At 47.1% G+C, this 26,076-nt stretch overlaps 1 protein-coding gene across 1 annotated transcript; it reads right to left on the reverse strand.

Moving 5' to 3' along the window:
- Positions 1–14,833: 14,833 nt before the first annotated feature.
- Positions 14,834–25,199, reverse strand: LOC144592315 (programmed cell death 1 ligand 1-like). Its single transcript, XM_078396844.1, has 5 exons — positions 25,103–25,199; positions 21,313–21,672; positions 19,536–19,814; positions 18,356–18,505; positions 14,834–15,699 (listed from the first exon to the last, which is right to left on the reverse strand). Exons 1-5 carry the CDS (start codon positions 25,197–25,199, stop codon positions 15,662–15,664), a joined length of 924 nt encoding a protein of 307 aa, XP_078252970.1. The 3' UTR covers positions 14,834–15,661.
- Between the last annotated feature and the right edge of the window lie 877 nt (positions 25,200–26,076).

Below are 26,076 nucleotides of genomic sequence, written 5' to 3' on the forward strand. Positions count from 1 at the left end.
GATCACATTGAATGGCGGTGCTGGCTCGAAGGACCGAATGGCCTCCTCCTGCACCTATCAGGAGAAGGCAGGAGAATTGGATTGAGAGAGAGAAAGATATTTCAGCCATGGGACTGTCGTATGTTGAAAGACTGGAGCGGCTAGGCTTGTATACACTGGAATTTAGAAGGATGAGAGGGGATCTTATCGAAACGTATAAGATTATTAAGGGATTGGACACGCTAGAGGCAGGAAAAATGTTCCCAATGTTGGGGGAGTCCAGAACCAGGGGCCACAGTTTAAGAATAAGGGGTAGGCCATTTAGAACGGAGATGAGGAAAACCTTTTTCACTCAGAGAGTTGTGAATCTGTGGAACTCTCTGAGAAGGCAGTGGAGGCCAATTCCCTGGATGCTTTCAAGAGAGAGCTAGATAGAGCTCTTAAGGATAACGGTGTCAAGGGATATGGGGAGAAGGCAGGAACAGGGCACTGATTGTGGATGATCAGCCATGATCACGGTGAATGGCAGTGCTGGCTCGAAGGGCTGAATGGCCTACTCCTGCACCTATTGGCTATTGTCTATTGTCTATTAATTGAGCCGTCCTCATTGCACAGATAAAGGATAAAGGGTAAGAAAGTAACTGCAGATGCTGGTACAAATCGAAGGTATTTATTCACAAAATGCTGGAGTAACTCAGCAGGTCAGGCAGCTTCTCGGGAGAGAAGGAATGGGTGATGTTTCAGGTCGAGACCCTTCTGCAGACTGATGTCGGGGGGGGCGGGACAAAGGAATGATATAGGTGGAGACAGGAAGATAGAGGGAGATCTGGGAAAGGGGAGGGGAAGAGAGGGACAGAGGAACTATCTAAAGTTGGAGAAGTCCAAAGACGTACAGGTATGTAGGTTAATTGTCTGGGTAAATGTAAAAATTGTCCCTAGTGGGTGTAGGATAGTGTTAATGTACGGGGATCGCTGGGCGGCACGGACTTGGAGGGCCGAAAAGGCCTGTTTCCGGCTGTATATATATGATATATGATATGATAAGTCAATGTTCATACCACTGCAACATTTCAACATTTAGTGCAAAGATATAACATTTATTACAGGGGACAATAAATAAAACTCAACTCAAGTACCTGGGGAGGAAGTGGTTTGGATGGGAAGGGATGAGTTGACCAGGGAGTTTCGGAGGGAATGTTCCCTGCGGAAAGCAGAAAGGGGAGAAGATGAGTAGATGTGGCCAGTAGTTGGATCCCATTGGAGGTGGTGAAAATGTTGGAGAATTATATGTGACGGCTAATGGGTTGGAAGGTGAGGACAAGGGGGACTCTGTCCTTGTTATGAATGGGGGGAGGGGGCGCAAGAGCAGAGCTGCGGGATGTCGAGGACGCCCTAGTGAGTTATAATGTTGTTGAGGCATTAACTAAACAAGGCAATATTGTGGAAATGAATAGCAAATGTCTCAGCAAATCGTTTCAGTTTCTCTTTCTTGTAAAATCTCATGAAGGGAAGGAAATAGAACATGGAAGTTATTGGCCAGATGTATACAAAATTGCTTTGAATCACACTGTACTTTTAACCATCATTGAAAATAATCTGGATTGTACACCGATCAGCCAAAACATTCTGACCACCTGCCTAATATGCTGTTGGTCCTCCGTGTGCAGCCCCATACGCAGCAGGGTGCGATGCACTGTGCATTGTGACACATTCCTCCCGTTACCATCATTAACATTTTCTGTGACTTGTGCCACAGCCGACCTTCTGTCGGTTCGGACGTCGGAAGCCCGCAAGCCCCTGGGTGGGGGCCAACATCGGGAGCTCCGGCAGCGGCAGCGGCAGCGTCTTCGCCCGCCCCGAATCGCGGGGCTTGGGTCGGCCCGCCGCGGACCTTTCACCGTCCGGCGCGGCCTGAAATAGGCCGCGGGATTTTTCTCCGCCCGGCAGGGGCTTCAATGTCGGGTGCCCCGACATGGCAACTCCAACAGCCTGACCGGGGGAGGAGACGGCAGTGGAAGAGAGAAAGACATTTTGGCCTTCCATCACAGTGAGGAGGGACTGGAGGAGACTCACTGTGATGGATGTTTCTTTTGTTTGGTGTTAGTTTATGATTGTATGTGTTATTGCATTTTTATTGATTATTCTTATTGGTCTTATTGTTGAACTGCGGGTAATGTTTCATTTCATTACACATTTATGTGTATGTGACAAATAAATGACTATTGACTATTGACTATTGAGCCTTCGTTGCCCTCGCGCATCGATGAGCCTTGGGCGCCCAACACCCTGTCTGTCGCCGGTTTGTGGTTTGTCCCTCCTCAGACCACTGTCGGTAGGTACTCACCACTGCTGACCGGGAGCACCCCACAAGCCTTGCCGTTTCAGAGATGCTCTGACCCAGTCGTCTGGCCATAACAATTTGGCCCTTGTCAAAGTCGCTCAGGTCTTTACTCCTGTCCATTTCTCCTGCATCCAACACATCAACTTCAAGAACTGACTGTTCACTTGCTGCCCAATATATCCCACCCCTTGACAGCTGCCATTGTAACGGGATAATCAATGTTATTCACTTCGCCTGTCAGTGGTCATCATGTTTTGGCTGATCGGTGTATATGGTTATCTCATTTTTATTAGTCTGGATATGTTGATGTGAGTGTTGCTGACATTGTGCTCAGGCAAGGCTTTGTGAGATACAATCCCAACCTAACGCATCCTCTCTGACTAGTGACACTGCAATAATTTTATCAACACCTAGGAACTCAGGATAGCTCAACCACACTGTGGCCAAAATCCCGCAGATATTCCTACAGAAGTAACCTGTCTCTCAGGTGAGTGAAAGGGGCACTATTGTTGGTCTGAGAGAGGCATAGGTCACCTGGGAGTTCGGAAAATACAACATGGAGGACAGGGGAGGAAGCAAAGTCTCGTCCCCAGTCAGGGGCAGCAAGGTGGCGCAGCGGTAGAGTGGCTGCCTTGCAGCGCCAGAGTTCGATCCTGACTACTGGTGTTGTCTGTACGGAATTTGTATGTTTTCCCTGTGACCTGTGTGGGTTTTCTCCGGTATCTCCAATTTTCTCCCACACTCCAAAGACATACAGGTTTGTAGGTTAATTGGCTTGGTAAAATTATAAATTGCCCCTAGTGTGTATTGGATAGCATCAGTGTGTGGGGATCGTTGGTCAGCGCGGACTTGAGGGGACGAGGGGCTTGTTTCTGCGCTGTATCTCCAAACTAAACTACTTGGGAGTGTGTGTGGCTACTAATCTCAAACACTCCTCTTAATTCCATCAGCACTGTCTGAGCACAATACCCAGACATGGAACTTAAAGTACATATTTCAGTTCATCACATTACAAAATCCCCAGAAAGAGTTGCAGTTTTTTTAAAGCACATCTCAACATCATTAGAAAGGTCATAGTCATAAGTTCATAAGTGATTGGAGCAGAATTAGACCATTCGGCCCATCAAGTCTACTGTGCCATTCAATCATGGCTATTTCTCCTGCTTTCTCCCATATAACCTCTGACACTCGTACTAATCAAGAATCTATCTGTCTCTGCCTTAAAAATATCCATTGACTTGGCCCCCACAGCCCTCTGTGGCAAAGAATTCCACAGATTCACCACCCTCTGACTAGAGAAATTCCTCCTCATCTCCTTCCGAAAGGAACCTGCTTGTATTCTGAGGCTATGACCTCTGGTCCTAGATTCTCCCACTAGTGGAAACATTCCCATCACATCCACTCTATCCAAGCCTTTAAAGCCTTAAAAGATACCTGGAAAGCTTTGTCACGTATTTATTTATGTTAAAGGTGTAGCGGCCATAGAGAATGGTCCAGGTCGTCAAACCCTCGGATTGGCCAGCGAGGTCACGTGTGAACGCGACCATGGGGATTGGTCCAGGGAGCGACATCGCTGATTGGCCAGCGTGGTCATGTGCGCTTTTGGCGCCCGAAATGTTCAGTTCGGCGAAGTCTTCGAAGAAGACAGTAAGTTTTTGATGGTTGTCCTTTACCTTGTTGTTTAACTCTGTATTCGAATATTGCGGCTGCAATAAACTTCTTCTACAACCAACAAGTTTTCGGACTCGCCATATTGGTGACCCCGACGTGATCTGGACGATCACCGACTATGCAGGAACACGACGCCTCGTTGTTGATGGCCGCGCCGGGCACACCGGAGTTAAGCGCGGTAAGCGTTCACCTTCCGTTGTTTTGGACGCATGCACCGCAATCTTGGTTTATCCACACCGAAGCTCAATTTCATATAAAGAAGATATCGGACGACTCCACGATGTATTACTACCTCGTCAGCGCTCTATCGTCGGAGACGACCACGCGCGTGATGCGGTTCATCGTTAATCCACCTGCGGAAAGCAAGTACGAGGCCATGAAGAAAGTGTTACTGCGAACCTTCGGGTTTAATAAGCATGATTGCGCTGCAAGACTTCTGCACCTACCGGATCTTGGAGACCGACGGCCTTCCGTTCTCATGTCCGAAATGATGATGCTAGCCGGTGAGCATACGGATTGCCCTATGTTCGAACAGGCATTCCGAGAGAAGCTTCCTGAGGATGTCCGACTGCTGCTCACGGATTGTTCTTTTAAGGACCCCGAAGCATATGCAGCGAAAGCGGACGCACTCATAGCGGCTAAAAACAAGGCAAGCGGTTCGATCAACAAGGTCTCGACATCAGTGACCACGCCACAGCGACATCAAGATGGCGCCGCGTCTCCCGCCAATTCTCCGAAAGCCCGCCAAAAAGATCCGCACAAGCGCGGCTGGTGCTATTATCACCTACGATGGGGTAGCGAATCCCGCAACTGCCGCTCACCTTGTACCTTCGCGGGAAATGCCTCGGCCGATCGTACATAGGGGCAGTTACGATTGGCCAGAACCGACGCCTCTACGTCCATGATCGATTCACGGACACAGAATTTTTGGTGGACACGGGAGCCATCGTCAGTATAGTGCCGCCGACCGACCTCGAAACCAGATCGGGTAAGACAGGTCCCACCCTCATCGCGGTTAATGGCAGCCCCATTCGCACTTTCGGTATACGGAAGATGTCCCTTGTGTTAGGCCTCCGCACATACGAATGGCCATTCATCATAGCCGACGTCAGACAAGCGGTCCTGGGCGCAGATTTTCTCTGGGCTTTTTCACTGGTCCCTGATGTCCGCGGTAACGACCTCCGACCCTCCGCCGGAGATGAGCCCGTCGCTCCGACAATCGCCTCCCCGCCCAGCCCTACTGTCCAGGCCGTCGTCGCGGCCCCTGACTCGTATGCTGAGATCCTGGCGGAGTTTCCAGAGCTGCTCATTCAACGTTTTGACACGTCTTCGGCCAAGCACGGCGTGGTCCATCACATCCGCATCGAAGGCCCTCCCGTTTTCGCTCGGGCCAGGAGACTACCGCCAGACAAACTGGTGGTGGCACGGGCGGAGTTCAGGAAGATGGAGGAAATGGGAATTGTCCGTCAGTCTGACAGCCCGTGGGCCTCGCCGTTGCATATGGTCTCCAAGGCATCTGGGGGGTGGAGACCATGTGGCGATTATCGGTGTCTCAATGCTGTCACCACGGCTGATCGCTACCCCATACCGCACCTACAGGATTTTTCGTCTGGGCTGGAAGGAGCGGTGGTGTTCTCCAAAATCGATTTGGTGCGAGGATACCACCAGATTCCGGTGCGACCGGAGGACATACAGAAAACTGCAACGATTACTCCGTTCGGGTTGTTTGAATGGTTGCGTATGCCTTTCGGTTTAAAGAACGCGGCACAGGCTTTCCAACGACTGATGGACCGTGTGGGTCGGGGTTTACCCTTTTTGTTTATTTATTTAGACGACATCCTGGTCGCCAGCCCCTCCGTGCAGGAACACCAGGCCCACTTGCGGACCGTGTTCCAGCGGCTCCAAGACCACGGGCTCATTATCCAACCCTCCAAGTGTCAATTCGGCCTCCCTGCTCTTGATTTTCTAGGGCACAGAATTACCCCTGCCGGCGCCTCCCCTTTGCCCCAGAAGGTGGAGGCTATCCGGGCATTTCCCAGGCCCACCACAGTAAAAGGGCTACAGGAGTTCGTAGGCATGGTTAATTTCTACCATCGGTTCGTTCCGGCAGCTGCGCGAGTCATGCGCCCGCTTTTCCAATGCCTTGCAGGAAAACCGGTAGAGTTGATATGGTCCCCGGCCGCAGAGTCGGCTTTTACAGCAGCTAAGGCAGCCTTGGCAGACGCCACCATGTTGGTCCACCCGAGCCCCTCCGCCCCCACGGCCCTGACAGTTGACGCCTCTGACGTGGCGGTGGGCGGGGTTCTGGAGCAGCAGGTCGGTGGCCGTTGGCAGCCTTTGGCGTTTTTCAGCCGGCAACTAAATTCGGCTGAGCTGAAGTATAGCGCATTTGACCGAGAGCTTCTGGCTCTCTATTTAGCTGTTTGTCATTTCAGGTACTTCCTTGAGGGCCGCCCATTTGTGGCCTTTACGGACCACAAACCATTAACATTTGCATTTTTTAAATTGTCTGACCCATGGTCGGCCCGCCAGCAGCGGCACCTGACTGCTATCTCCGAATTCACCACCGATGTCCGTCATGTCGCGGGTAAGCTTAATGCCGTTGCTGACGCCCTGTCTAGACCTGCTTTTTCCCCTATTTCGGCGGTGGACTGCGAAGTGGATCCCCAGGAGCTTGCGGAGGCACAGCTTCTAGCGGATACCGCTTTGGCATACCAGTCCACCACTTCGGGATTGAAGTTGGCCCAGGTAGCTTGTGGGTCGGAAGGCACAAAAGTCTGGTGCGATGTTTCTCTTCCCCGTCCCAGGCCGGTAGTACCGCCCTCCCTTCAGCGCCGGGTTTTCGATGCCATTCATGGGCTGGCGCACCCGTCCATCCGCTCCACCTCTGCTTTGGTAGCAGCTCGGTTTGTCTGGCATGGCCTACGGAAACAGGTAGCGGGTTGGGCGCGTTCCTGCGTTCCCTGTCAGACCGCTAAAGTCCAGCGCCATGTCCAGCCCCCCCTACAGGATTTCGAGGTCCCAGCAGTTCGTTTTTTCCACATCCACGTGGATTTGGTCGGGCCTTTGCCTTCCTCCCGGGGCTGCACCCACCTCCTCACGGTGGTGGATCGGTTCACCCGGTGGCCAGAGGCTTTCCCATTGTCTGATATTTCGTCAGCGTCTTGTGCTAGGACTTTGGCCCTTCATTGGGTAGCTCGTTTCGGGGTCCCGGCAGTTATTACAACGGACAGAGGGCCACAGTTCACTTCGTCCCTCTGGGCCGCGCTCGCAGAACTGTACAGTTCCAAGTTACAACCCACTACTGCATATCACCCCCAGGCAAATGGACTCGTAGAAAGGTTCCACCGTCAACTTAAGGCGTCCCTCAGTGCAAGGCTTGAAGGCCCGGACTGGGTAGACCAGCTCCCTTGGGTTCTTTTGGGCATCCGGACTGCTCCTAAGCTAGATCTCGGTGCGTCGTCCGCGGAGCTAGTATATGGCTCGACACTTCGAGTACCCGGAGATTTGTTTCCGGACCCTTCAGACCAGCTGCCTACAGTCCCATCAGTGTTAGCATCTCTCCGGGAACGGGTGGGCTCCCTGGCTCCAGTTCCGACTTCACGTCATGGGTGTCCCATGGTACATGAACCGCCTTCCCTGAAGGACTGCGAGTTTGTTTTTCTGCAAAAAGATTCCCATCGCGCCCCGTTGCAGAGGGTCTATCAAGGGCGGCACGGTAGCGCAGCGGTAGAGTTGCTGCTTTACAGCGAATGCAGCGCCGGAGACTCAGGTTCGATCCTGACTACGGGTGCTGCACTGTAAGGAGTTTGTACGTTCTCCCCGTGACCTGCGTGGGTTTTCTCCGAGATCTTCGGTTTCCTCCCACACTCCAAAGATGTACAGGTATGTAGGTTAATTGGCTGGGTAAATGTAAAAATTGTCCCTAGTGGGTGTAGGATAGTGTTAATGTACGGGGATCACTGGGCGGCACGGACTTGGAGGGCCGAAAAGGCCTGTTTCCGGCTGTAGATATATGATATGATATGAAGGGCCGTTCCGGGTTTTGCGTAAGGGAACGGCTACCTTCACCTTAGACATGTGCGGCAAGAGTGAGCTCGTCTCGGTGTCCCGGCTCAAACCTGCACATTTGGATCTGGATCAACCAGTCCTGGTCGGTCAAACCCCTAGGAGAGGCCGACCTCCGTTAGTTCCGCTCAGTCCAGGACCCCCCGTTCCGGCAGTTCCTCCAGGACCCCCCGTTCCGGCAGTTCCTCCAGGACCTCCCGTTCCGGCAGTTCTGCCAAGTCCGGAACCCCCGGCTCCTGTGGTTCAGGCTGTCCCTCTCCGTACTCGTTATGGTCGCGAAATCCGGCTCCCTGCTAGGTTCCGCACCTCGGGTTCTGGGGGGGGTCATGTAGCGACCATAGAGAATGGTCCAGGTCGTCAAACCCTCGGATTGGCCAGCGAGGTCACGTGTGAACGCGACCATGGGGATTGGTCCAGGGAGCGACATCGCTGATTGGCCAATGTGGTCATGTGCGCTTTTGGCGCCCGAAATGTTCAGTTCGGCGAAGTCTTCGAAGAAGACAGTAAGTTTTTGATGGTTGTCCTTTACCTTGTTGTTTAACTCTGTATTCGAATATTGCGGCTGCAATAAACTTCTTCTACAACCAACAAGTTTTCGGACTCGCCATAAAGGATTGTTTTAATTACAAGTTCTATCTACTGAGATCAATAATGTTCCTGAACATAGAGGCAAAATGGATTAGATTTACTAAAGACTAGACCAAGTGGACCCGTTGGGCCCAAACCTCTCCTGGTGCAGCCCCCTCCCCCTCCCCCTCCCCCTCCCCCTCCCCCTCCCCCTCCCCCTCCCCCTCCCCCTCCCCCTCCCCCTCCCCCTCCCCCTCCCCCTCCCCCTCCCCCTCCCCCTCCCCCTCCCCCTCCCCCCCTCCCCCTCCCCCTCCCCCCCCTCCCCCTCCCCCTCCCCCTCCCCCTCCCCCTCCCCCTCCCCCTCCCCCTCCCCCTCCCCCTCCCCCTCCCCCTCCCCCTCCCCCTCCCCCTCCCCCTCCCCCTCCCCCTCCCCCTCCCCCTCCCCCTCCCCCTCCCCCTCCCCCTCCCCCTCCCCCTCCCCTCCCCCTCCCCCTCCCCCTCCCCCTCCCCCTCCCCCTCCCCCTCCCCCTCCCCCTCCCCCTCCCCCTCCCCCTCCCCCTCCTCCTCCTCCCCCCCCTCCTCCCCCTCCCCCCCTCCTCCTCCCCCCCTCCTCTTCCCCCTCCCCCTCCTCCTGCTCCTCCCCCTCCTCTTCCCCTCCTCTTCCCCCTCCTCTTCCCCCTCCCCCCTCCTCTTCCCCTCCTCTTCCCCCTCCTCTTCCCCTCCACTTCCCCCTCCTCTTCCCCCTCTTCTTCCCCTCCTCTTCCCCTCCTCTTCCCCTCTTCTTCCCCTCTTCTTCCCCTCCTCTTCCCCCTCTTCCCCTCCCCTTCCCCCCTCCATCCCCTCCTTCCTCTCCCCCCACTCCATCCCCCTCAACCCCCCTTATCCTCTCTCCTCCCCCCTCCCCTCCCTAGGAGATAGATTTAAACTTTAAAATGTGAATAACTTTAAAAATATAACACTGCTTTCAATGAAACTTCTTCCGTTAGCACCGTTTTGGCTGCAGTTCAGGAACAAACAAACGAACAAACAAGAGTTTTAGTATATAGATAACATATGTGCAGAGTATAAAATACACACGGAAGTTGCTGCTTATAACAATACCTGCTGATAGAAACTCAAACACGTAGCGGTTCTGAGAACAGTCCCTTCAGTATTCTGATTTCCAGTAAGCTTTGCAAAGTGATAATGTCTTTAAATTTGCCTTAGTCCCTCAATGAGATGAGGTGCACATTACTGCATTACACGATTACAACAAGGTTAACATACTCTGAGAAATATAATTAAGTGCATCCATTATTATTCATTTCAATTAATAAACTGGATTCCTTACTGAGCGAGCTCTTCTTGTGCTGGGCTAATAAGATTGATTTGCTCCATTCTCTATTATCAGTTAGTTCAGTGGTTGCATATAATTGCTGTGCTAATTAATGAAACCTTTAATCTTGTCTCTCTCTGTGCATCACATAGAATTGGCCATTCTTCCTCTATCGTAGAAAACCAAGCTAAAAAGTACGGTGCATACCTGAATATTTCTCTTTCGCAGGAATAAATGTTTTCCATGAAAGCTGCTGACAATGATGATATAAATCTGTCAACCTACCTGCAGCCGCTTGCCATAAATAAGCCTGCTGTTTCCTCTTCTGGAGTGTTGTCAGGGTAAACATTTCAACAGTTCACTCGAACACTGCTTTAAATAGACATACACATTTATTTATAGGATTATAAAGGCTACTTATCAGCCAAAACATTATGACCACCAGCAGGTGAAGTGAATAACATTGATTATCTTGTTACAATGGCACCTGTCAAGGGGTGGGATATATTAGGCAGCAAGTGAACAGTCAGTTCTTGAAGCTGATGTGTTGGATGCAGGAGAAATGGGCAGGAGTAAAGACCTGAGCGACTTTGCCAAGGGCCAGTGTAGGAAAATAACTGCAGATGCTGGTACAAATCGAAGGTATTTATTCACAAAATGTTGGAGTAACACAGCACGTCAGGCAGCATCTCAGGAGAGAAGGAATGGGTGACGTTTCGGGTCGAGACCCTTCTTAAGACTGATTTCAGGGGGGCTGGACAAAGGAAGGATATGGGTGGTGACAGGAAGATAGAGGGAGAACTGGGAAGGGGGAGGGGAAGAGATGGACAGAGGAACTATCTAAAGTTGGAGAAGTCGATGTTCATACCGCTGGGCTGCAAGCTGCCCAAGCGAAATATGAGGTGCTGTTCCTCCAATTTCCGGTGGGCCTCACAATGGCACTGGAGGAGGCCCATGACAGAAAGGTCAGACTGGGAGTGGGAGGGGGAGTTGAAGTGCTCAGCCGCCGGGAGATCAGGTTGGTTAAGGTGGACTGAGCGAAGGTGTTGAGCGAAACGATCGCCGAGCCTGCGTTTGTTTTCGGCGTTGTAAAGAAGTTGACATCTAGAGCAGCGAATACAATAGATGAGGTTGGAGGAGGTGCAGGTGATCCTCTGTCTCACCTGGAAAGACTGTTTGGGTCCTTGGATGGAGTTGAGGGGGGAGGTAAAGGGACAGGTGTTGCATCTCCTGCGGTTGCAGGAGAAAGTACCTGGGGATGGGGTGGTTTGGGAGGGGAAGGGACGAGTGGACCAGGGAGCTATGGAGGGAACGGTCTCTGTGGAAAGCAGAAAGGGGAGGGGATGGGAAGATGTGGCCAGTGGTGGGGTCCCGTTGGAGGTGACGGTAATGTTGGAGAATGATTTGTTGCATACGCTGGCTGGTGGGGTGGAAGGTGAGAACGAGGGGGATTCTGTCCTTGTTACGAGTGGGGGGAGGGGGAGCAAGAGCGGAGCTGCGGGATATAGAAGAGACCCTAGTGAGAGCCTCATCTATAATGGAAGAGGGGAAGCCCCGTTTCCTGAAGAATGAGGACATCTCTGATGCCCTAGTGTGAAACACCTCATCCCGGGCGCAGATGTGGCGTAGACGGAGGAATTGGGAGTAGGGAATTTACTTTTTGCAGGAGACAGGGTGGGAAGAAGTGTAGTCCAGATAGCTGTGCGAGTCAGTGAGTTTATAGTAGATGTCAGTCACTAGTCTGTCCCCTGTGATGGAGATGGTGAGGTCCAGAAACGGGAGGGAGATGTCGGAGATAGTCCAAGTATATTTAAGAGCAGGATGGAAATTGGAAGTGAAGTGTATGAAGTCAGTGAGTTCTGCATGGGTGCAAGAGGTAGCACCAATGCAGTCGTCGATGTAGCGGAGGTAGAGTTCGAGGATGGGGCCAGTGTATGTCCGGAACAGGGATTGTTGACAAGGGCCAAGTTGTTAAGGCCAGACGACTGGGTCAGAGCATCTCTGAAACGGCAAGGCTTGTGGGGTGCTCCCGGTCAGCAGTGGTGAGTACCTACCGACAGTGGTCCGAGGAGGGACAAACCACAAACCGGCGACAGACAGGGTGTTGGGCGCCCAAGGCTCATCGATGCGCGAGGGCAACGAAGGCTATCCTGTCTGGTCCGAACCGAGAGAAGGTCGACTGTGGCACAAGTCACAGAAAATGTTAATGGTGGTCACGGGAGGAATGTGTCACAATACACAGTGCATCGCACCCTGCTGCGTATGGGGCTGCACACGGAGGACCAACAGCATATTAGGCAGGTGGGCATAATGTTCTGGCTCATCAGGTCATAATGTTTTGGCTGATCGGTGTATACAGAAGATGAAAAAAAATTAATAGTCATAATGTCAGAGTCAGACAGCACGGAAAGAGGCCCTTTGGCCCAATTCACCTGTGCTGACCAGATGCCCCATCTAAGCTAATCCCATGTTCCCACATTTGGTGCATATCCCTCTAAACATTTCCTATCTATGTACCTGTCCAACTGCCTTTTAAACTTTGTTATTGTTCCTGCCTCAACTACCTCCACTGGCAGCTTGTTCCTTGTACCTAGTGAAATGTGTGCAAGAATAAAAACAATAGTGGAGGAGGATTAGTTGATTTTAACACAGCATGATAATCTGTTTCCAGCCATGGTTTTCCTTGGGGGCCCCAGGAAAACCAGCTGGGTGTGAGGGAAATCCTACATGAAGCACTCGAGTGGGCACTCAGGAAGTACTTAACACTGTTCAAATGCAACTTGCGTTGAGTTAATGAAAAGATCACTCAAAGCTCAGGAGATACTTTAGGGATGTGCAATGAATGACTGGGAACATGAACTCGTCTTAGCATCTGACCTGAACATGAGAGGGTGCAGTGGGAAGAATTTCTTGAAGGCCAACTCTGCAGTTTAATGCACAGATGACGTTAGCAGGAGTTCACAAGTTCACAATTTATAGGAGTAGAAATAGGACATCGAGTCGACTCTGCCATTCAATCATGGCTGATCTCTGCCTCCTAATCCCATTTTCCTGCCTTCTCCCCATAACCCTTGATACTATTCTAATCAAGAATTTGTCTACCTTTGCCTTAAAAATATCCACTGACTTGGCCTCCACGCACAGCCCTCTGTGGCAATGAGTTCCACAGTTCCTCCTCACCGCCTTTCTAAAAGAGCACCCTTTTTCACCCAGAGAGCTGTGAATCTGTGGAGTTCTCTGCCACAGAAGGCAGTGGAGGCCAATTCACTGGAGGTTTTCAAGTGAGAGTTAGATTTAGCTCTTAGGGCTAAAGGAATCTAGGGATATGGGGAGAAAGCAGGAACGGAGATTTTAGATGATCAGCCATGATCATATTGAATGGCAGTACTGGGTCGACGGGCCGAATGGCCTACGCCTGCACCTATTTTTCTATGTTAATTCTGAGATTATGACCTTTGGTCCTAGACTTTCCACCAGTGGAAACATCCTTTCCACATCCACCCTTTCATTATTCTGTAAGTTTCAATGAGGCCCCCCCTCATCCTTCTAAACTCCTAAATTCTAAACTCTAAAGTGATCGTTACTCCTATTTTTGGGAGCCAAGCTATTTTGCATTCAATATGTACATACCACCTTCTACACGACCAACAGCAATGCAGTGAATTTGGACACACATAAATGTACAAAGAAAGAAAGAAATATAGCTTTCAAAATACATTTTCTTTATTATATTTTTATGAAATAATATAAAATAGCATTCCCAAGGCATATAAATGCAATCTATTTAAAACAAAGGCTTTAGTGCAATATTTGTACATTTACATCACGTTTAGCTTATTTATGGGTTGCAAAATGTCTTTCATTATTTTGAAATTCTGATGCTTTGTGCAATTACAGCAATCTTTACAAACCATAGCAGCCATCACAAACCAGATAGAAAAGAATAGTTGCAGCAGGTAGATATAATATCCTTTCCGTATGACTAATTGAAATGTATTGTTTTTACTGATTTCAACTGATTTGCCTTCAGTTTCACATTGCCAACATCATTCTCAACAAAAAAATCCTCTTGATAAAAAAATAAATAGGATATTCCTCCAGGGATTATTTTCATGCAGGCTAACCAGAAAAACTTTACAAAGTAAAGTACAAAATTATAGCTCTGCAGTATTTCACTGTAAATAAATAATGACTGAGAAACAGTAAAGGTGCATGTGATATAAGATTCAGTAAAGTAAAAAAAAGGCTTGATCAATTTTGAGTATAACATTACTCACATAAGTTATAGGAAATTCTAGAAGGATTCGGAGTTTGAAAGAATTGCTCCTCTGTTTACTTGTCAGTATTTTTAAAAATATCGCAAACGATATCTGCATTGATTTTCCAATCCCTGCATTTCTGCCACTGCTACTGGATTTGCTAATTGGTCAAGATCATCTCAACAAGTCTTATTGATCATATCGGTAAGTCCTTAAGTTGTCTCCTTTAGGTTGGTCTTCTTTATTTAACCTTTGATTGCATTCTTCTCAAGCCTTTCTCCTACTTAAATGAGCAAGCTTCCGAAGAGTGGATGGGTTTGGGATGTTAGCAACATCCCAACAATTTACTGAGTGGAGTGGATAAACCTTCAGTCCTTCCCAGTTTCTCTCTGGAACTGAAATGTGTTTTGGCGGTTTCTCAGTTTGCAAAAACATTCAGAAAGTTGATTTGACTCTCAAATATTTCTTCTGCTCTCTTCCTTAATTTGCTTTAGAAAGCCATGCAGTGCTAAGTGTTAGCACTGGCATATGGCAAAAGCTCTCTGGATGTGATCTGAATCACAGATGGAAAACAATTCCACTTGAAGTTGTGAGAGCCACCTATGCACACAGACTGGGTGCTTATTCCTTCATTAAACACTTGGCATTACTCCAAATGAATATAATACTGAGTGGCTGGAGGCAATTCTGAGGACATGTGGATCCATTAAGTGAAAAAGCAACCATTGAATACCAAAGATAGACACAAAATGCTGGGGTAACTCAGCGGGACAGGCAGCATCTCTGGAGAGAAGGAATGGGTGAGGTTTCGGGTCGAGACCCTTCCTTATCATTGAATAGAAAGATACGGTTTCCATCCAGTCTGTGACTGATAAGGGGCTGGGATGCTTTGCTTAAGAATTAGGATACCGAGTGAAAAGCTTCTGTTGGCTAATTTAAAAAAAATAATAAATAATAATAAAGTACCATTATTGTCATCCAAAATCATGTTTTTGGACAAAATTACGTTACCCGCAGTCAACAATGAGAGGCAGTAAAAAATAAAGCAATAAAACACACAATCAATATAAACCAAAAAACATCCATCACAGTGAGTCTCCTCCAGTCACCTCCTCAATGTGTTGGAAGGCCAGAATGTCTTCTCTCTTCCCTGTCGTCTTCTCTCGCGGTCAGGCAGACGAAATTAGACATTGAAGCCCCCGCCGGGCGGTGGAAGATCCCGCGGCCTATTCCAGGCCGCGCCGGACGGTGAAAGGTCCGCGGCGGGCAGACCCAAGCCCCGCGATTCGGGGCGGGCGAAGACGCTGCCGCTGCCGCAGCTCCCAAAGTCACATTCACAGTCTTTCCTCTGAAAAAGGTGCGATTTAATGCTGGCATAACCTCATTGAAATTTCGACAATTGTCAGTTTCCAAAATAAACTCCACACGTTGCATTCAAAAGATTCCTTCTAATTCAAGAGTTCATATTAGCGATTTGCTTTCTGTAAGCTTTTTCTTGCCTGAATACAAGGAAAAAAAATTTAAATATGAGTACAACTATTTACTGCAGATTAGTCACACAGTCTGACATGAGAAAACATGACCAATGCAAGATTCCAGTTCTATTTGTTAAAACAATACCTCTCTCTTGGTTCTCCATATCTTGGTAACCCCCAACTAATTACACACATCATTTACACTGCCTGACTGGTTTCATTCTCAGTGATTCACATTCCTTCCAACTTTAATTGTTCAATTGTGGCCTGTCATGTAACTAAATATAGGCCACGCACCTTATCAACTCAAACATCGACAATGATTACATGACAGTGGAGTGCATTTAGAAATCACTGACTGATGTCATGCCAAGAAAGTTACCTCTGGTGCTTTTTGAAAGATTTGCAAGTTTTATGACTATGCTTTGAGGCTACTCAAATTTTCAGGTTAAAAATAGTACCCAGTCTGCTTAACTTTGAGGATGTACATAACTTCTCAGTGTGGCAACATGGCAAAATATTTGATACACCCTCGACAAGAAGTGACCATTAAATGAAAAACAGATGAGCGTTTAGGGGGGATTGAAATCCTCTTTACTAAAACGTCTCTGAAATGATGACATTCTTTGAAGGAAAATGGGTAGAAAAACTATGGGTTGGTAGAAAATCTGACGAGAGATTTGGGGGATTGGGATACCACAAGCCTAATGAGCCTTTAATGAGCTGCTACTAAGAAACTTCACCTGCCTCTGCATTTCAGTGATAGGCTGCCTCTAATAACCTTCGCCTGCCTTCTTTGAACGATAAGGGGGTTGAAGGTCCTGTTTTGCAGGTGCAGTTATGGGATCCATGACAATTGTAGAGGCAGAAAGGAGAGAATGCTATTGATCAACTGTGCGATAGACCTGACATTGGATGGATTAGGGGTGGGAGTGGGAGGTTGCTATGGTTGTGGGTGGGTGGTGGAAAATGGACGCTGAAAGATCAACCACTTCCAGTTTGCACGCAATATGATTTTTTTTTCTTCTGTTGGATCATAATTGCTGATCTATTCTTTTCATCGAGTCTGAATTTCATTATCAAATTGTTCAGATCATAGGAACTATCACATGACAGAAATTTGAGGAAAAGTTGCAACTCTTCAACACCTCTGCCATGTTATAGGTTGGGAGGTTTGAATCCATCGGCAATGCAAATATCTGAAGAAGGGTCCTGAGCCGATACGTCACCTATCAGTTCATCAGTTTAGTTTATTGTCACGTGTACCGAGCGAGGTACAGTGAAAAGCTTTAGTTGTGTGCTAACCAGTTAGCGGAAAGACACCACATGATTACAATCAAGCCTCTTGCTATGGAGGGCGTGCAGCGTAGGTTCACTAGGTTAGTTCCCGGAATGGCGGGACTGTCGTATGTTGAAAGGCTGGAGCGATTGGGCTTGTATACACTGGAATTTAGAAGGATGAGGGGGGATCTTATTGAAACATATAAGATAATTAGGGGATTGGACACATTAGAGGCAGATAACATGTTCCCAATGTTGGGGGAGTCCAGAACAAGGGGCCACAGTTTAAGAATAAGGGGTAGGCCATTTAGAACGGAGATGAGGAAGAACTTTTTCAGTCAGAGGGTGGTGAAGGTGTGGAATTCTCTGCCTCAGAAGGCAGTGGAGGCCAGTTCGTTGGATGCTTTCAAGAGAGAGCTGGATAGAGCTCTTAAGGATAGCGGAGTGAGGGGGTATGGGGAGAAGGCAGGAACGGGGTACTGATTGAGAGTGATCAGCCATGATCGCATTGAATGGCGGTGCTGGCTCGAAGGGCTGAATGGCCTACTCCTGCACCTATTGTCTATTGTCTATTGTTCACAGTATCAGATTTATAAAGTGTGGAGTGATTGTAATGTACCATTTCAGATCTGCTTCTGTGACTCGCACACAAATAGCGGCTTGGGTTGGACGCCATCTTGGAAGCACTGGGAATCCAGGGTAGCTGTCTGACCCGCTGAGATACTCCAACACTTTTTTTTGCCTTTCCTTCAAATATCTTTCCCTTCCCATGCCCAAACATAAGACCTGCGAGGTTGAATGAATAATCCTGTCCTGGCCCAATATCTGCATCAGTACACTTGCCTGCAAGATCACTGGAAAGCAATCGGGAGCAGGAACCTGTCAGCACTGTGGGAGTCTGGGGGCTGTTACACCAGATGAGGAGGCACCACTGGGACTGGAGTGCATCCTACACAAGGAGGACAACACTTTAATATAAGTTGTATTGATTTATTCACAAAGTTATTTTAAAAACAAGCAAAACAATTTAAACTTTTAAATCTGCTTTGGCTGAGACACATTTTAGTTTGCTTTAAAGTTTAAGTTTTCCCTTAATAAAGTAATATTTACACAAAAAAAAGATAACGTTTGCTGATTTTATTAGCTCCAAGCCTATCTTTTTGACAAAGGAATTTCCCTTCTGAAGAGTTGTTGGAAAATAATGTTGAGCCAAGATATCGTTCACAAATATACTATTTGGATTTTCTTCTGCACTTAAGTGTATGTATTATTGATTTTATTAGTCAACCAAATATTTAATCGACTAACAATTGTAAATGTAGTTCAGTCAGAGTAAACATCTCAACTCTTCAAAGACATATAGCTGCACTTTCGTCATGTACAACAGTGACTTGCTTACCTTGGTGATGCAGTCTTGATTTTATCATGCAGATTAGGGTCATAATGACTCCAAGAAGAACTATCGAAGGAACAGTGATTGCCACTATGAAGTAACTTCTTCTCATTGAAGTAGATGTCGTAATCGGTTCATTATCTTTTAGTTTGATTTCTAAAAGAAATAGAAGTAGTGATAATTAAACCATGTGCATTTCCAGCGTACTTATGAGCCAAGGCATAACATCCTTGAAAATATTACTTTACTTTACTCCCTATACACTGGGAACAGCCAATCATCCCTGTCCCGCCTGCAATTGGTCCAAAACGCCACAGCGAGACTCCTGACGGGTACCCGTAAAAGGGACCACATCACCCCGATTCTGGCCTCTCTCCACTGGCTCCCAGTACGGTACAGAATCAACTTCAAGCTCCTCCTATTCACATACAAAGCCCTAAACGGGCTGCCCCTCCCCCCCATATCAAAGATCTTCTAACCCACCACTCTATCTCCAGGTCCCTCAGGTCGGCCGACTTGGGGCTACTGACTATCCCGCGGTCTAGGCTTAAGCTCAGGGGTGACCGTGCTTTTGCGGTTGCAGCTCCTAGACTGTGGAACAGCATCCCTCTCCCCATCAGAACTGCCCCCTCCATTGACTCCTTTAAGTCCAGGCTCAAAACCTATTTCTACTCCCTAGCGTTTGAGGCCCTCTGAGGGGGCGCTGTGAACTGTTTATGTATGTGCTGTTATGTTTGTGTGCCATTGTATGTTCGTTCTTAGCACCTGAACTGATGTACAGCACTTTGGTCAACGTGGGTTGTTTTTAAATGTGCTGTACAAATAAAATTGACTTGACTTTTCCCTGCTAACTCCAGTTTGATGTAATCTTCTCATAATGTCCCACTGCTAGGTGACAGAGTAGAGAGTCTGTGCCCTTATGAATGATTCCTAACATCATCCTCTCAGGGTTTTGACTTTTTACTCAATATCTACTTTTTGTTTTAGTTGCTCGTGGAGCTGAATTATTAATTAGAAGAGAATGCAAAATAAGAAGATAGCTTTTTGCTAATTTCATGCATTGCACCATTTGCCTCGTTTTAAATTCAGAGGACTGCGTACAAAATTATGTGAGTCATGACAATGAAGGTACCAGCATCAAGTCCGGTTTGAAATCTGTTGAACGAAATAAATACAAGTGACCTACCTTTAATTTGTAAAACAGCTGAAGTAGATATGTTATGTTCTTCAATCCAGAACATGCATAAATATTTTTCGTTTGTCTCCGCCCTTATTCTAACTACACTTCGTATGTAGTAGAGTCCATTGGAACCTGTAAAGTGGGTGGTATTGGCTGTCATGTTCAGGTCAGTACCATTTGCGTAATACCACATGACTTTGGCTAACGGGTACCCAGCCGATTGACAAATAAATTCTGTCTCCATTTGTTCCTTGGTGTTGTGGGTCTTTATGTCGTTGTAGGAGGCTGTAAAACACAATGTAAGCGTTTGATTTAATTTGGAATGATGCGACAACTTATCACACCTTTAGCATAGTAAAACATCCAAGACTCTGCGCAGAGGCAAAATCAGACAAAATACAATGTCAAAGACAAACTTTAAAGGGATGTCTGGCAGTTTACCAAATTATTGGCCAGAGAAGAAGGGAGCGGTTGAAATAGGAAAGATGAAAGTTTAGAGCAGTGGTTGAAGAGCCGAGGGTTGAAGATATTGTTGCTGGTGGTTTATTTTTATTTTTTTGTTGGGGGGGGGGGGGGGGGGGGGGAGGGGAGAGATTTCACTGTCGTTTGCAGGGTTAGCATTTTTTTGCCCATCCTTAGTTAAGAACATGGCATTTAGCAAACTTCTTGAACTGCTGCAGGTTAATGAATAATGGCAATGAAAAAACAACGATATATTTTCAAGGCCAAAATGACGTTGGGAAAAAAAAACCTGCAAGTGTTTAAAATTTGGGATGCAGAGTGATTATGAATTGAGGGAGTACAGGTGTATTGGAGAGAGTCAGGACTGCAGGGGGTTACAGGAACAGTGGGTGGGGGTGGTGAGGGCCATAGAGTGATCCAAGCCCCCCAAATGCTCAATAGCTACTGTTTGCATGTTGGAATCAATTGTGATCAGGCCTATTTAAAACAGCAGAAAACTTTCTTTCTTATTGATACTTTCACAAGCTCCTCCTTTTGAGCTTTTGGTTACCAGGTAGTTTCCCGCCCAATGTTAATGGACAAGAAACCTGTTCAATATTAAGTTGATTATTAGGGCATAAAATGTGGACCCCGGTGATGCACATTTCCCACCTTCTTTTACATGGAGTCATAGAGCATAGAAACAGGGACTTCAGCTCAACCTACCTCTGCTGAGCAATATGTCCCATTTATGTTAGTCCCACCTGCCCATGTTTGGCCCATATCCCTCCAAACCTTTGCTTGTCCATATGTCTTTCATATGTTGTTATAGCAACTGCCTCAACTACCTCCTCCAGCCGCTGATTCCAAATATCCACCACCCTTTGTATGTGAAGAAATTGCCCCTCAGGTTCTTATTGAATCGTTCCCCTCTCATATTAAGCTATGTCCTCTGGTTCTTGATTCCCCTACTCTGGGTAAAGGACTCCGTGCATCTAGTAAATTCCCCTCGTGATCTTCTCCACCTTTATATAAACACCCCTCAGCCTCCTGCACTCCAAGGAGTAAAATCTTAGCCTGCTCAACCTCTCCTTGTAGCTCAGGCCCTCGAGTCCTGTCAATGTTACCAGGACACCAGGGTCTGAGCTACAAGGAGAGGTTGAGTAGGCTGGGAGTTTATTCCTCTGAGTCTTGAGTCTCTGATCTGTGAGTTCATGGGATGGCACGGTCCAGATCAAGAACTCACCCGATGTTAAAAATGCATTCTGATGAGAACAATACAAATATGATTAAAAATGAACCAGCTAGCTGCTGGAGCAGAGAAGAGGAATGACTTGCTTACCTGCGACTCTCAGCGCTGTTTCTTTATAGTCCACCCCATTGACAGCAATAATACAGCGGTACGTCCCTGCATCACTAACTCTCACTTGGTTGATCTCCACTACTGCACGTCCGTTGAAGAGTTTATCCAGTCTCATGAACACTCTTTCTCTGTATTCGAGGGACTGGTCATGAAGAGCTGCTTTCCCTTTTAACAGCTTGTACACTAGTCGAGAAGTTCCATTGTCCAGGATGTGATACCAGTAGACCTTCAACGTATTTATGTGGAAATTGGATTCAACTGGAAATATACACTCCATGGTAATGTTATTTCCATACAATGCTGTGTAGGACAGTTTCGGAGCAGTGACCGTGAAAAGAGCTGAAAAAAAACAGAAATCGGTGTTACTCAAATGATCACTTAATAAATCTTAATAGACAATAGACAATAAGTGCAGGGCCTTTGAGCCAGCATCGTCATTCGATGCGATCATGGCTGACCATTCGCAGATGATCACATTAAAGAGTGAGTTTCTCTGGAAGTTCTCCTGGCTCCTGAAGTAAGTCCCTCAATGTAGCTCTTTGACAAGCTCTGGAAGAATGCCATCTTCCCAAGGTGTCTGCTGCTCTTCCACTGGCGAACAACCGGGAGAAAGGCCATGGAAATTCACCCTGTGCTTCACCGAAGCCAACAACTCATATCTGGCCAGCAAACAGTGCTTGAAATGCGAATGCATCAGAGATGAAACAGTGGCCAGAAATCTACACTAACGTGTATTTTGTAGAGAATACATATATAGAGAGAGTTCTGTGAGACACTTCTCTCACTGCTCCCCCTCTGTGATTCCTACAGAGACCATGCTCTTGGAACTTGGACCCTGGACCTGCTGCACGACCATGTTTTAACCCGGACTCGATCACCTCTTCCCCAGCCAACAATGGTCCATCATGGGCCCCACCCTTCCTTGGTCACCTGTTTCAGTTCCTGCTTTGCTCTGGCCTTTTCTTATCTCCAGTTCCCTCCCCTCTACTTTCAGCCTGAAGAACGGTCCAGAAACGTCGCCCATTCTTTTTCTCCAAGACATGCTGCTGACCCACTGAGATACTCCAGCCCTTTGTGTCCATCTTACTTATAACCAGTGCTCCTTTAGCACCGACGTCTCTAAAAAGTTAAACGCCACTAATTTGTTTTCTGACTACAGGGCACATATATTTATTAATCATGTGCATTGGCACGTTTCTGTCCAATACAAAAGCACTGATTACAACCGTCGAGCTAATTCAGCTTTGGTTAATGAAGATGTTTTCCGACACAAAGTGCTGGAGTAACTCAGCGGGTCAGGCAGCATCTCTGGAGAACAAGGATAGGTGACGTTTCACAGAGTGCTGGAGTAACTCAGCGGGTCAGGCAGCATCTCTGGAGAACGTGGATAGATGATGTTTCAAAGAGTGCTGGAGTAACTCAGCGGGTCAGGCAGCATCTCTGGAGAACATCGATAGGTGACGTTTCACAGAGTGCTGGAGTAACTCAGCGGGTCAGGCAGCATCTCTGGAAAACGTGGATAGGTGACGTTTCACAGAGTGCTGGAGTAACTCAGCGGGTCAGGCAGCATCTCTGGAGAACATGGATAGGTGACGTTTTGGGTGACACCCTTCTCCAGACTGATTGTAGGAGGGTGAGAGAGGAGGGGCAGGCAAAGCCTGGCAGGAAATAGGTGGACATAGGTGAGGGATGTTTTTGATAGGCAGATGACACCCTTACCTGTATACACCTATCACTCACCAGGCTTTGTCCTGCATCTCCTCTCTTCCAGCTTTCTCCCCTCCCCCTCCCCCCACGCAATCATTCTGAGAAAGGGTCCTGAACTGAAATGTCACCTATCCATATTCTCCAAGGATGCAGCTTGACCTGTTGATTTATTCCAGTACTTTGTGTCCTTTTTTGTAAAACAGCATCTGCAGTTCCTCGTTTCTTCAGCTGTCAGTATAATCATTCTAAGCCTGCTTCACATTGCATGTAATTTGGCATTTATGACAAAATCATGGGAAGTTGTTTGGTTTTGTCGACAGTTTCATATCCTTTCTCTAAATTTGACAAGCTGTGGAAATATTTGAGAACTTTGCTGAGTATATTTGACGGCTGTGAGTTGTTCCAGGAAGCTTTTCTCTGGGAATTTCCATCTCAGGTTCAGCAGTGTGTCACGGGGAAGGGAGATTGGAGAGACGACATTTTCTGCACTTGTTTTATTGTCTCCTGAAGCCTTTTTCTCTGGAGGCCTGAAAGTAGGAACCAGGAGTGGACATCTCCGCACAAGGGCTTGCGGAGAAGCACAATTCCATTCTCATGCACACCAAGTACCTGTAGCAGCATAAATGGCTGGAAGGTCATCACTGAGCAGTTCAATTAAGCCGACATTAACCCAGGGATGCTGGAGCTAACTCTGCCCCAACCCTCACGGTCTAATATCGTTCAATTCTCCATTCACAATTGGGCGGCATGGTGGCGCAGCGGTAGAGTTTCTGCCTTACAGCCCTAGAGACACGGGTTCGATCCTGACTACTGGTGCTTGTCTGTACAGAGTTTGTACGTTCCCCCCGTGACCTGGGTGGGTTTTCACTGGGATCTCCGGTTTCCTCCGCACTCCAAAGGCGTACAGGTTTGTTAGTTAATTGGCTTCAATAAAATTGTAAATTGTCCCTTTTGTAAATTTTAAATTGTGTAGGATGGCATTAATGTGCAGGGATCACTGGTCGGACACGGTCTCGGTGGGCCGAAGAGCCTGTTTCTGCACTGTATCTCTAAACTAAACTAATACAGAAATTATATCTGGGATCATTTTGGTCCGTTTGATTAAGTGTCTGAATCAGCAAGGTCAATTAAACAGTGGAAAGCAAGTGCACTCAAAGGACAACATTGTAGCACTGTTTTGCTTGCTGGAGATGTCTTTCCAGGGATGATGTGCATGGCTTTCCGGCTATTGATAGTTCGAATGAATCATCAACCAGAGTTCGGAAGCAAGCCACTGAAGTGATTTGCTTCAACTTACACCGTTTACAACAGTTAGATGATATTTTCCTTTATAGACACAAAATGTTGGAGTGACTCAGTGGGACAAGCAGCATCACTGGATAGAAGGAAGGGGTGATGTTTCGGATTGAGACCCTTCTTCAGACAGTGTGAAGAGGGGTCTCAACCTGAAACATCACCCATTCCTTCTATCCAGAGATGCTGCCTGTCCTGCTGAGGCACTCCAGCATTTTGTGTCTGTCTTCGGTGTAAACCGGCATCTGCAGTTCCTTCCTATGCAATAGACAATAGGTGCAGGAGTAGGCCATTCGGCCCTTCAGGCCAGTACCGCCATTCACTGTGATCATGGCTGATCACCCACAATCAGTACCCCGTTCCGGCCTTCTCCCCATATCCCTTGACTCCGCTATCATTAACTCTATTTAATTCTTGAAAGCATCCAGAGAATTGGCCTCCACTGCCTTCTGAGGCAAAGAATTCCACAACTTCACAACTCTCTGCGTGAAAAAGGTTTTTCTCATCTCCGTTCTAAATGGCCTACCCCTTATTCTTAAACTGTGGCCCCTGGTTTGGGACTCTCCAACATCGGGAACATGTTTCCTGCCGCTAGCGTGTCCAATCCCTTAATAATCTTATATGTTTCAATAAGATTCCCTCTCATCCTTCTAAATTCCAGAGTATACAAGCCCAGTTGCTCCAGTCTTTCAACGTACGACATTGGTTTGCTAAGGTACCTCTCTATTGATGAGACAGTACTTTGTAAATTCTAAGCGTAATTGCATACCTGTATCCAAGGGAAGATGAGCTCCCAGAATAAACAGTAATGATATTATCTTCATTGTTCCAAAGTTATCTGCACATAAACACAATATCCAAATCATTAGTTAGGTATATCTTTTCAAATAAATGGTTAACATTTGTCTTTTTATTCCATTTAAGCATTAATCAATTAAAATATGGGATTCTTATTAAGCTGACCATTGATATGGATATTACTGGGTTAAATACTAGAGGGTGCAACTTTAAAGTGAGAGAGACAGAAAGAATTACGTTGGGTATGTTTTTTTTTAACACACAGGTTGGTGGGTGCCAAGAAATCATTGCTAGGGATGCAATAGTGGCATAAGAGGGTTTTAGGGATGCACAGGGAATGGAGGGGCATAGATCATGAGCAGGCAGATGAGACTAATTTAATTTGGGATCATGTTCAGCACAGACCTTATGGCCCTAGAGATCTATTCTTGTGCTGTACGTTTCCAGAGTTCAATTTTATCAGTCACATTGTGACTGACTGCATTGGAATGTTTGAGTTTATGGGAACTTTGATTTTTTTCTACATTGGTTGTGAAATGCTTAAACGATACAGTATTTGTCAACAGTTATCATCTCACACTGCATTTATCTTAAAGTTTAATTCAGAACTGCAGAAAATGATGCCAAAATTTCACTGAAAAACAAACATAAAACAACATAAATCCTTTCCTTCCAAAGACTCGCATAATTATTTAATTTTCCAGGAGGTTGAACTATCATGAGCCAGATCAGCAATGGAGTCGTTTAATTGAACAATAATAATTATGTTTGATATAGTTAAAATGTAATATAGATTACCATAATTACAAAATATCATCCATTTGAGCTGTCCCCGTTAGTAAAAGTGACAGGTTGGCATTTGGAATCATTTACAGGCAAAATCGATAACAACGACAAAATAATCAAGCAGAAGAATTAACTCCGCAAATAAGTTGCTAATTTACA

Source organism: Rhinoraja longicauda, chromosome 3, assembly GCF_053455715.1.
Source record: "Rhinoraja longicauda isolate Sanriku21f chromosome 3, sRhiLon1.1, whole genome shotgun sequence".
Classification (NCBI taxonomy): domain Eukaryota; kingdom Metazoa; phylum Chordata; class Chondrichthyes; order Rajiformes; family Arhynchobatidae; genus Rhinoraja; species Rhinoraja longicauda.

Excerpts from the sequence above, each read along its gene's own strand:
- LOC144592315 (XM_078396844.1), bottom strand. The coding sequence starts at position 25,199 with ATGATTTGGATATTGTGTTTATGTGCAGATAACTTTGGAACAATGAAG. Across the intron at positions 19,815-21,312 it reads AACAGCGCTGAGAGTCGCAG|CCTCCTACAACGACATAAAG; the intron begins GTAAGCAAGTCA and ends TGTGTTTTACAG. Across the intron at positions 18,506-19,535 it reads AGCTGTTTTACAAATTAAAG|AAATCAAACTAAAAGATAAT; the intron begins GTAGGTCACTTG and ends TATTTCTTTTAG.